This window comes from Alosa sapidissima, chromosome 21 (genome assembly GCF_018492685.1).
Source record: "Alosa sapidissima isolate fAloSap1 chromosome 21, fAloSap1.pri, whole genome shotgun sequence".
NCBI classification, from domain to species: domain Eukaryota; kingdom Metazoa; phylum Chordata; class Actinopteri; order Clupeiformes; family Clupeidae; genus Alosa; species Alosa sapidissima.
Genome location: NC_055977.1, coordinates 20,086,768 through 20,099,506, shown reverse-complemented (window position 1 = coordinate 20,099,506; position 12,739 = coordinate 20,086,768). Strand labels below are relative to the sequence as shown.

Genomic DNA, 12,739 nt, shown 5'->3' with positions numbered 1-12,739 from the left:
AAAAAAACATTAACAAAACATGAAAACGACATTAGTTATAACCAAATACGGAATCATGTATTTCTATTCCAGCCAATCAGACACCTCCTCACTGCCCGATGTCGAGCAGGCAGACAGCTGATTGGTTGGTTTTGTTCATGTATAATCCTTGTCGTAATTTCCTTATGTGTCTTTTTCGAATAACACAGTTCTCAATATTCTTATTAATGTTATTACTGTTGCTCTATGACTATTAGTAACGACGACTCTGCTGAATTTGCTGTATAGACCACACACATCATTAAAAGGACAAGAAAACCAAAGAGTATGCCTTTGGCCTACTTATTAAGGGCTGGGGATTTTAGATTGATGCTAATGTTTGACAGTTGGGTCGTATTGGGGGACTTTATGACATAAGACATAAGGGGTACCCAATCTGTCTAAAACCAATGAAAAGGGAGATTCTTCTACCTGCAACAACATTACATGGTGCAATACCAGACTCTGGGGGCGCATACTGGCAATGTCAGAGACGCTCCATTCTCTATATTGTAAGTCAGTGTAGCAGCAAAATGAGCTTGAAGCTGCTATTTTAAGGTAGAAAGAAGTACATTGTGTTGGTGAAAATGAGTGTACTTTAATACAGGGTCCTTAAGACAGTATTTAGACTTAAATAGAAATATCCATATCCCTGTATTTCTGATCTGTACTTATGATTAGCACGAATGAAATACCAAGCCCTGTATCCTCCAAACATTTTCAACCAGACAATTATACAGAATGGGAAATGATACAACCAGACGCAGGGCTGCAGTAGTTCAGTAATCGGTTTATGCAAAGAGAATACATTTTCTGCAAAATATTCATCAATATCTTGGTGCACTAACAATAGACTGGGAACATACAGAATTACCTGGTAAGCTGAATTCCTACTTCCACAATCTCTGTAACAGATAGATAGCTAAGTAATACAATAGACACGGTCAAGAGAGAAGATTTTCCCCACTATAACATGACCAATAATTGGGTCTAAGACCTTCACTCCCTGGATATACCAACAGATTTATCTCTTATTTGGTAGTTCAGTACCATTATAAGTAACTGTAAACAATGGCTAATATGTTAAGATCGGTATAATGTCATTATCTGTAAAATTTGGATGATTTATGATCATTGTGATAAACATAAAACAATAGTCACTCACACTAAATTCTGAATCAGAAGATTGTATGATTTGAGGTACTTTAAAGACAGAAATGAAGCTGTTTTGTGTGTCATTTGGAGCGATGAGGTCAACAGTGTTGGCATCCCTTCATACATTATCACAGACAACAAATAAAACATTGTGATTCTATTAGATATACAGCTTCGATCATGACTTCAGTGATTCTACTCCCCAGAAGGAGTTTAAGATCATCAACATAAAATGCAAAACTACTAACATAGAAAAGGATAAAAGGGTGAATGTTTAGATAGCTGCACTCGTGATTCATGCACCAAAGCTATTCATACTATCAGCCAAAGCTTGTGTGTGTGTGTGTATGTGTGTCTGAAAAAAGTGCCTGTCAGAATCTGGCATCACTCATGAGCCATTCAATTAGGCCCATCAGGCATGCAATTAGTCATGGAAACGTTTTTGACCACACAGCACTGGTTTCCGAGAGCAGATGGTATCGCAAACATTTGGTTATAAGAGTGTGGCTCAGACACAGCTAATGAGTGAAGCCAGTTAGTTCATTACACAGGATGAATGTTGACACTTTCTTATCTCACCAAACACCAAACTTCAGAGCTGATGACATGATTAAATCAAAGTTGTGACAATAATGACACGCAATACACACGTAAATAAAAAATATAAATAAATAAATGCTTGCACGTTGCAGTTGCTTTGCTTCCTAAACATTCAACTGTTTGAAAGAGAAACATTTTCTCTCTATTGTATATTATTCATCTTGTACTCCTTTCAAACGAACATGCAAACATGTATGAAATGTTTTTCTTTTTTTTTTGGCAGTCAAACCATGTGATAAACCATGTGATGGGTCACTTAACATTAGCCTGTGACTGTTATTCTGGTGAACATTAACACTTAAATTATGTCAGAAAAATAAATAAATAAAAAAATGACTGCTACATTTATGGCATGACTGACTTGCTGAATGATAGAAATGGAGTGCATGAACTATAATCATGACCATACAAAAAAACAAAAAACGACTGGCCAATTGCAAGTACGGTAATACGTCATCTACAATGACCCAACAATAGCAGAATGGTTGAAAATATCACTTCATAAGTGTCTGGAATCCCTGACAAACGATTGGAAATAATGACCAATCGCAGTGCAAAAGCATACAACCAAAACTTTGGATTTGGTCAACCGACAGTAAATCTAAAGAGCATCCATATGCAATTGTTCTCCCTTAAGACAGTTCAGAAGTAGAGTAGTACCACATGGAAGATAGGACGGCAAGTTTGCATGACACTGTCTTATAAGATGCACTTCTGGTTTGGCAGCAAGGCAGTGGACATAAAGGCAGTTGGGGGTAAGTAAGTAATGACTGTACACGGTCATTGAGGAGGAAGGGGGAGATGAACAAGAGGGCTACACTTCCTGGAGGCTGCTGGCATGTGGTGGGAAAAGTCGGTCAGGGGTGCTGAAGGTATATGCCCTGAAACCTTATATAGTCAGTAACTCTGAAATGAAAGTAACAATATTCTGGGTTCAACATAGCATTATGGAGCCAAACGTGACTTCATCAAACTCAGTGTGAGTAAATATCTGGGAACAACTTGTTACAAATGTTGGTACAAAACAAGACTGTCTGAATTTTAAAACAACCACCACACAATCCCTCATTTCTGATTAGTTCCCCAACAGTTGCTCCCAGACATATAATGCACCGCAAGAACAAGAATGAGATCATAAGGTACCAATTCCTTTACAGTGCCAGCATCTCAGGAGTTAACACAGGGACACAGAGACACATTTGACACCACCACAAAACAAAGAGATCAAATGACTTTGCCGGGCAACTGTTTCTAGGGAGATAATCTATCATCCATGCTTGTACACAGGCTAGTAAATGAAGAGTGAAGTAATCACCGCAAATAGAACCACTCTTTACACTGCAGGCTCTTAGGAGTAAACATTAATGGCAAACTTTATATTGTCTACATCAGCTGTTGTATAGTGCATGAGACTTCAATCTCCAATTAACTCCAATTAAACTCTAAAACTTTCTGCTGTCCAATTTTTCTATTATACTTCTTCACTCTGTATGTACAGAGGGCCATTATATTATACTTAGTATCATTTTCATGCATTTACCGTTCTATGTCCAACTTATTTTATCAATGTATCATAATGACAAAAATGACCTACCATCACAACACATGCACACGCTTAAAACTTATGGCTGAATGCACATGTAAAAAATTGCACTGAAAATGCTCAATGATGCCATGAGAACTCTAAAATGATCTGTTCCAAGTTTCAGGTACATCACTAAAATGTACTGAAGGCGCACCATAATTGGTTGACTAAAAGCAACAACGCTAATGAAATCTCCCCAGAAGCAAATTACCGGAATACCATATCAAAGTGCAAAGATAAGAAATGAAAGAGTGAGACAAGAAAGACAGGAGACAAGATAGGGAAAAAGAGATAGACAGACAGACAGACAGACCGAAAGAGAGAAGGTTGTGACTTCAATACATGCAGAGGCAGCAAACAGGCCAGGCCAGGTGGGATCGGCCTTTTCAACCAGTTCGAGCCACCTGTAGACGAAAAAGGAGAGGGCAACTCTTAATGCAATTTTACACCTGAGCATTAGTATGAAATTGTGTATGGAATCCTACAATGACTGTTGGCAAGATTGAGCATGAATGTGACACTACAGCTGTTACAACAGCAGTAAGGAGTTTTGTCTAATACTAGTCAGCTAATTTACCCTGGAAATCCAGAGTTCTCACAAGAGCACAATTTGAATTTGCTCAGCGAGTCACTCTGGCAATCAGTAATGATGCTCATTACCCATGCCCTTGGAGCCGAGCTACACCAATCACATTGGCGCACAGAGGCGCACACAGAGGCGAGCTAAACAGATGACGACAGCGCTGTGACATTAAAGTCCGGAATCAGTCAGTTACCATTGGTTGTAGTGTTATCCAATTGTGTGCAGTGATATTTTCAAATGCATGCTTGGTGCCGCCCCTCGAGTTGGGCCATTTTCATTACTCATAGCCAGACCCTAAATCTTTCTAGATTTGGGTCTGGATTTCCAGGCTACAGCTAACTAGCTAAAACCAACAAACTTGCCTTGCAAGCACCAACCATGGCAAATACTAGTTAACATGCTAACCGATGTATTAGGGCCTAAAAAAAAAGTAAAAATCCTTAACAATGTGCCTTTCAAATGAACAATGAGCATGTATACCACATAGTATGTATATCTGTTAACATATATGTTTTGCATGTAGCGTGTCCAGCTCTGAATGTGTATATTATGTTTCAAGCAGCGTGTGTTTGTGGCCCACCTGGGAGATGCTGATTCCAGTGAGTTTCTCAATGGTCTCAGGCAGCTTGGTCATGATGTCCAGGACCTCGCCGGTCAGCTTGGCTGCACCAACTTCTGAGCCTCCGCTGGACACCATGGTAACCTTCTGAGCCATTGCCAGGGGCTTGCTGATCTCCTCGGCCATCTAGGGGACAAGGGGACAACACACACACACACACACACACACACACACACACACACACAAACATACACATGCAGCGGATCAGTTGAAGACCTGACCTGACGTTCAAGACCTCACTAGTTTAGTACTAGGCACCATATAACTAAATTTGACAAGGGCAAAATATTATGTGAGTATCTTGTCACTTTACACTGTGCATTGCATAAGGCCAAAATCCACAGAGAAAAAGCACAAAGGGGTGTTCATTTGAAATGTCCCTCCCTAAATGAATGGCATGAATTTGCCTTCCAAGAAAACTCTCATTTTGTGTTCCCAGGCCCTGCACTCATAGTGGGAGCATGACATCGAATCACATGCACTCGAGGTGAAACTGTCCTGAAGGGATGAAGAGTCCCTTTTTATGAAGCGCCGAGTCCTAAGCTGAGGGAATGTGTTCCTCATTCCGCTTTTGGCAGCAGTTCACACGGCTAAATGCTGCTCTGTGTTCATGGGCATGCTCTTTCCAGAATCACTGGCAGTGGCAAAGAAACCTTGAGGGTCGATGGCAATTTTGTGGAACTCATGGCCTGTGATCATGCACACAACATTTTGGTTCAGACTTTGAGCATCTACTTTCTATGTTCCAGAGTGAAAATGATGGTGAATGGGTTCCTCTGATGGAGCATGAGGTTGCACGCCATCATTTTGCTCTAAATGCTTTAGATGTGGGCTGATCTGGTGTACATGGTGTATATCTCCTGCTCTGCTTTAGGCAGCACTGTTTATACTCTTCCCAGACACCAACCTTCCCTGTCAGTCTCAGTTACTCTCATAGTTGGTGACTCTCTCACTCATTCACACACACACACACACACACACTCATTCCCTCCCTATGCCCATGGGACCCACCATTGGCAGTTTCTCCAGCAGCATGTCCACCATGGCTCCCTCCTTGTACTCCTGGAAGGCCTCGGCCTTCTTGGCCATCTGCTCGGCCTCGGCGCGGCCCTTGGCCTCCACGGCGAAGGCCTCGGCCTCACCCCTCACCTGAGAGAGAGAGAGAGAGAGAGAGAGAGAGAGGATGAAGCTTGATAGGAGCTACGCTTGCGAGAAAGGTAGCCGTTCTTTACCATACTGTTATTACACTGTTAGATTCTTTTGTTCCTACATTGCTACAGAAAAATAAGGTTCTGTCTCAATTAGTAAGTACAAGAACAATAACACTTTACTGTACGGTACAGTTAAATTGCGTGTTTTTGTGTTAATTAATAAATTAAATCCGTGAGCACAGGTGTGCATCAAGGAAAACAAAACATTATTTTCATTATCATTATCAAATTATTCTACTGGATTGTATTTTTGTGTTGTAATTTTAACAATAGAACCTATTTCATGAATGATAACATGATGCTGACTTTAACATTGATCTGGTCTGACAGCATGATGGCGTCGGCTCGTCTTGTCATACTCACCCTGATGGACTCAGCCTCAGCTTCAGCCTCCATGATGAGCTGCAGACTGAGGGGGAGACAGCAGGGGGCAACAAAGAGACAATTCAGAGGAAGAACATTAGAGCTAAGAGGTACGTTCAAATTTGGCAAACAGTGGTGGTGAACGTTTGTGGCGAACATGTTTTCTCTAAACAGTTAAATTTGAACGATTTGGTGTACACATTTCATTATAACGATAACACTAAGTCCAGCCCACTGTTTGCGGAGAACTACCTCCTCAGACTGTTTGCGAGTGTTGCGCAAACGTTCACCAAAAACTCCAACGGAAACCTGTTTGCAAACGTTCCCAAATGTTAACCTATGTTTGTTTGAACGCACCTCAGGTTTTTTCACAGACAGCAAAAGAAAAATTTACTTTTACATGTCTTTATATGTCTCGGCATGTTTTTCTATCTTCAGGTTTCTACATATACAATGTTTATAAAGAGATGTAAGTAATTGGATTATTACCCTTAATGAGATTAATACCCCACATTTATTACTCATAATGGGTTTTTCGGATTGTTGTAGTAACAATGATAGAAAACACAGTTTAATTTACATGCAATAGCACAGTCATAACTGTCATATTTGATTTATTGTCTATTTATAGAAATAGGGTCTGAACAAGGTGTAGATACAACAAATCACCACCCCCCCCCCCAACTCCCTCTCAACTACACGCACTCCCTCTCTCCATCTCCCTCTCAAATACACACACTCCCTCTCTCCATCTCCCTCTAAAATACACACAATCCCTCTCTCCATCTCCCTCTCAAACACACACACTCCCTCTCTCCATCTCCCTCCTGCAGAAACTCACCGCTGTGCCTCGGCCAGCTTCTCCAGCCGGTAGCGTTCGGCCTCGGCAGGCTTCCTCACTCTGGCCTCCAGCTCCATCTCGCGGCGCAGGATCTCCTGCTCCTGCAGCATGATCTGCTGCGTACGCTCCACCACCTGCACCTGCATCTTTTCCTCCTCGATGCGCTGCTTGGTCTTGGCCACCTGACCAGGGGAGGCAGGGGGAGGACAACAGCACATGCTTACTTCCTCTGAGACAGGATGTGGAGCTGACCCTTTGTTCCCATATCTTGATGAAATAAGGTAGGATGTTTCTGACAACCTTCTAAAAAATATTAGCTGCCTCAACTTGAGCACCATAGTCACCCTTTTGTTTTTACTGAGCTAAGCTATGGCAATGTGTGTTTACATGTAACAAACTTTTAGTAAACACTGTGCATAACTTAACACAAAGCAATAGAAACTTGGCTGGATTGAGTCAGAGTAAGAGTTTGAAGAACCTTGGGGATTGGGGATTACATTGAATGTAGTTTGTAATAATGGAGCCCCTTCACCAGTGCAAGGGAAATGTCATAACATGATGTGTGGAATATCTTGCTATCCATCATGTTATCCATCAATGGAGAGTAGGCGGTTATTATACACACACAAGATTACTGAGGATAGAACGATGTAATATCTTGGGTGAATCACTGAGAATTTCATACATTCCACCTTCATCTATATAAAGCACATTTATAGAATGTATAGATTTATAGCACATTTATTTTCAAAGAAAAACTATGTCTAAATGACTCTAATTTAAAATTTTAAGTTAAGTGTAGCTAAATAGTAAATACTGTTACCATAGTGAAACTGCATGTTAGATGACTGTACCTGCAGCTGGTAGGCCATCTCAGACTCCGCCTTCTTGGTGTTGACCTCGACATCGTAGGCAGCCTTCTTCAGCTCGTAGTCCCTCTGAGCTTTGGCCATCTGGATCTCATTCACGTACTGGGCAGAGACTTTCTCCTGCATGGCATTGGCTTCCTACACAGGCCGAAGAAAGGGAGAGAAAATGGGGAAAACAAGAAAATGGAACAAAACTGAGGGGTAGATAGAGATTGTAAATCCTGCTTTTATTAAACTTTCAAACATGCTGAACCTCTAAACCAGGAAGAGAGAAACACTACAGATGTGCCTGAGGAGGTAAAAAGTGTAAATGCAGAGATTAGGATGGCAAAAGGTAACAGCGAAAAGTAGTATGTTGGTGCGCACATCCAAGGCAGGTGCTGGACAAAAAGTGCTAGGCTATAAAGACTGGATTGTCCGCACACTTGCTCCCATCAGGAATTTTTATTGATTTTCACCCTGATGGGAGCCAGTGTGCGGACAATCCACTCTTTGAAAAGGCAACAGCGAAAATGCAAACCAGGACAAGGGAAGCCCAGAGAAAAAAAACATACCCTCATGACAGCATCCCGTTTGTTAAGGGCCTCGCCAATGCGTGCATCTTTCTGCACCTGCGCTGTACGAGCTTTACCAAGAGAGTGCAGGTATTCCTGAGGAGAGAGGAAAGTAGATTCTAACATTAGCTGTCAGGCAAAGGGGTGCGCCAACTAGATTATTTTTGCACCTGATGCTAAATGAATATCAGATGTGGTATTACAAAAAATGCAAATGCAAACCTGGTCATCGTGCACGTCTTTGAGTGTGTAGCTGACCACACTGATGCCCATGTTGACCAGGTCAGAGGAGGCCACCTTGAACACCTGCTCTGAGAACTTCTTACGGTCCTTGTAGATTTCCTGCAGGGCGAGATTTGTTTCAAGAGACGCTCAGCAGGTTGTAGATATGCACACACACACACACCGGATAGACAACAGAAACTTTTTAAGAAAAATTCCAGAAAAGAAACGTCAAGTCACTAAAACACTGGGTACACACTGGTAATGGTGTGACAAAAACTGCTATGGGGATCTGAGTTGATATTTTTATTTACAGCAAATGTTACGCTTTCCATGTCACCTCAGTTCAGGTAAATGTAATCAAAGTCCTTATAGGCAAGTCCCATCACTCGGCAGCCATCTTGGTAACAGCTTTGGGCAGTTATTTTAGAAGAAGAGACTACTTACATTACACAGTAGGAAGGGGCGAGATATATGAAGACAACTGCAATATGGGGTTACAAACAAACCCCATAGATTTCTATGGAGGATTATTTGAGTGCTGTGTCTCCTCATTATAAAGTCTCTGATGTAATGCTCATGCTAATCTTTGAGATTTACTTAACTTGAGACATTGGATCATCTGTTTACATGTCATAATAATCTAATCCAATAAGGAACCATTAAATCAGTCATTAGTCATGGGACACTCTGGGTTTTAAAATTAGTTAAAAAAATACAAAGTTACCATCTATCTGTTCAGCAAAACATAGGTTTGTTAATGTTACAAGGCGAGTAATAACCATGCACAAAAATTGTTTAACCTGATTGTGTGGTTTTCAATCGGATTCCAAAGGGAACAAAACAACGCTTTCGATCCGACTGAAATTCCAATGTGATCGGGCAGTTTTTATTTCCGATCAAGGTGTTTATAAGAGTATTTTTTATTCTGATTGGGCCATGAATCTGATTCTAATTGGATTAAATGTGTCCATGTACTGTAAACCCAACTATTGTAATCAATCCAAGCATCTAAACCAGAGACTTTCTAATAAGGAGACACAACAAAGAATCCTCCATTGAAATGCATGGGGTAGTTTGTAACGCCAATAAGGTATTAATCTACACATATATCCCTTCCTATATGCCTCCTCAGTCACTTGAAAAGGAAAATAGCTGCCCGATAACTGCCCAAAGTGCATGACCAAGATGGCCGCCAATGGGGGGTGCTTGAGTTATGATTGAATTAAATCGTGACCAGGCTATTGTGATTAAATTATATGGTGAGATACCTCACAATATGGCTGTTCAGCTGCTCCATGACTGTCACGGTTAGCTGGGAGAGAGGGTCGAACCCAAAAGCAAGGCAAGACAAGCTTTGGAAGGACTAGGAATCTTTACTTAATAAGAGAATAACATCATCCATTAATGTTCCACTCCGAATCTCTACAATACACTACAGCCATGATACACTTGTATTCGGATTATACATTGGGATGACCGGTTCAGTCAGGCTGACCATATTATCGTTCCTTGGTAACAGTTTTACATGCAGGATCTGACAGCTTCCCAATGGTTTAACGACTCAGTTATGGGTGTGTTGGTCACAGCCTACCTCCACGGTCAGGTGAGCGATAATGGCACGCTGGTGGCCCTCCAGTGTCTCCAGGGCGATGTGGGCGATATCCCCGTCAGACTTCCCCAGGAACATCTGACAGGCTGCAGCCAGCATCTGCTTATTCTGGCCCTGGATCTTTACCTACAAGGTCAGACAATAGCAGTCAGGTGACTACAGACCCCCATTCCTGTGACTGGTCAATAAAGAAAGTGAAGCTAAATTTGTACATCCCGATTATGATCCACATCAGTACCTTGTACGATAATCTGAAGTAAATCAGACCAGTGCTTTTGTTTTCACAAGGCTGACGGTTTTAGCATCATAACCCATTACTGTGCAAATTTGTTAATTTATGCTTCTAATACAAATTTATACCCTAAAAATCTAAGTAGAGCCCAGGTGGAAAAATACCCACCTGGGCTCTACCAACACTTTAACACTGAAAAACAAGTGTTGCAAAAGAGATGGACAGAGACAGGTGGACAGACATAGATTAAATTATTGAAATAAGAAACCTGTGCGATGCCTGTAACAGAGATTGGCACTCCATGGCGTGTGTACACTTTGTCACTTTTCACGTTCAAAGTCAGAGTGTTCAGGGAGATTCTAGAAGAGAAGGAGGTAGACCAGGCACTGTAAAACTGCTGTATGTTTTTTTTTTTCTCCCATATGCGCCCATGTACATATTAGACAGGTAGACTGTACCTCTGAATCTGCTGTACACAGGGGAACACAAACACTCGCCCACCAGAAATCATAAGAGGCGGAGAGCGACAGAACCCTGGGGAGGGGGGGGGGGGGGGGGATAATATCATTATGTATGTTATAATAGATCCTAAGGATATGACGACAGTTCAAATAAAGCAAATTCAATGTTATTTTCTGAATAAACAAATCCATACATTGAAATTCAGTGATACAGGCCTACCTGACACCACCATAGCCTCGTTGGGACCACATGTAAAGAACATCTTGAAGGTAGAAATAGGCTAAGCTGTGTAAAAAGGGGGGAAAGTGATATCCTTAATGCGTTATCAACATTTTTTAACACTTTAGCTGTCTAATAAAAAACAAACCTAGTCTACAATACCTCGCCAAATTTGCCAAATAAAATGTGTGTACCGGTAGTTAAGATGGATTACAGTGGCCTATAGGCCTGCCACATCCAGGAAAAGCAATTTCATTCCAGCGCTTGTTTCTGACCGCACCTAGGGCTGCTGTGCTGGCCAAAGTCCAACTGGTGCGCAGCTTTGGGAAATTATTCTCCACAAATGCATTACATTGTTTTGCTATTTATGCAGCATGACAGGTGTTGAGACTTTGAACTGTCTCCATTCATTTACTAGCTTTCTCACACCTAGCGTCCAGACACACAATCCCGTTAACTCGATACCTAGTGATGCCGTTTTATTCCACAAAAGAGGGCTACGTCCGGATGGACTGCCTAGCTGTCACATCACCATATGTTTTCATTTTCAACTCAGCCATAGTCTACAGGCAAGAAAGCAAAGTCCACCTAGCAGCTAATAGAATAATTGAATCTGCAAATGCTTCACAATGACGCATTTCTGCCTGTTGACATTGACAACCGCACATATGATCAATGCCTATAGTCTATAAGCCTATTCCAAAAGAGCATTTAAATACATTTATGACATCTAATAAATACACTAGGTTACAAACGAAAACAACAACGTTTGTTTCGAATTATGCATATTAATTTCCCGAGCCCCCGTCGAGGACTAATTATAGGTGTTTGTATACATGCGCCATTCCCCGCATATTATGTTAAGATAGCGTTACCTTTCTGTTGTCTGTAAACAGAATACGTACCAGTCGATAACGTTATAAATACCCTGAAAACTGAGCAGTGGCACTTTTTCACAAATTATTCAAAGAGCGCTATGATCAGTAGGCAGATGTATGAGAAGATCCCGATCCCAATGACGGTAAAATCTGGGCAGCCTGCCTGGAAAAATATTTACTCTCCGCCCATGTAAAAATCGTGATGTCGCCATCTAGTGGCGTGGTGATGAAACAACAGTTTAATAGTAATTCAACATCTAGTGCGACTGAGACTAGATTAATAAGACTGATTAAAATGTAAATAAATATTATACCGAGGCCCTAAAGTCCTTTAAGATACTATTTTTCTATCTTATAGGCAGAAGTTATTATCACGTGGGAACAATATTTTTTATTATTATTTTATTATTATACCTATAACCTACCTTTCAGATATCCTACTATTGGGAATGTGTATAGGGGCCAAATAACTTGTGCGCACACATGAAAATGTCTCACGTTTTGGCACATCAGGGGCTCTGTATAATAAAGACTGGGGGGAAATAGGGCCTATAATCTGACCCAAACACCATTTATTAATATAAGATTGCCTGATAAATGCTTAAGCTAAATGTGTAACTGTCTTAAAGATTGCCATCTCAAGATGGCCTACAGCCTATTAGCTTCCTCAAGACTGTAAGCATGTGTTCTTGGGGAAAAAGAGCTCAACCCTGTGA

The 12,739-nt window shown here is 41.2% G+C and overlaps 1 protein-coding gene across 3 annotated transcripts; it reads right to left on the bottom strand.

The window, feature by feature from the left end:
• Nucleotides 1-596: 596 nt before the first annotated feature.
• flot1a (flotillin 1a) lies at nt 597-12,190 on the bottom strand. 3 transcript variants are annotated; one of them, XM_042075731.1, is made up of 13 exons: nt 12,021-12,190; nt 11,146-11,211; nt 10,923-10,998; nt 10,733-10,823; nt 10,215-10,358; nt 8,621-8,740; nt 8,399-8,494; nt 7,830-7,982; nt 6,976-7,157; nt 6,135-6,180; nt 5,572-5,709; nt 4,522-4,686; nt 597-3,762 (listed from the first exon to the last, which is right to left on the bottom strand). In XM_042075731.1, exons 2-13 carry the CDS (start codon nt 11,186-11,188, stop codon nt 3,745-3,747), a joined length of 1,272 nt encoding a protein of 423 aa, XP_041931665.1. In that variant the 5' UTR covers nt 11,189-11,211; nt 12,021-12,190; the 3' UTR covers nt 597-3,744. The 3 variants fall into 3 exon arrangements, with proteins under 3 accessions (XP_041931665.1, XP_041931664.1, XP_041931666.1); XM_042075730.1 differs by having other exon boundaries at nt 12,051-12,190; XM_042075732.1 differs by lacking the exon at nt 12,021-12,190 and adding an exon at nt 11,340-11,978.
• Nucleotides 12,191-12,739: the final 549 nt, after the last annotated feature.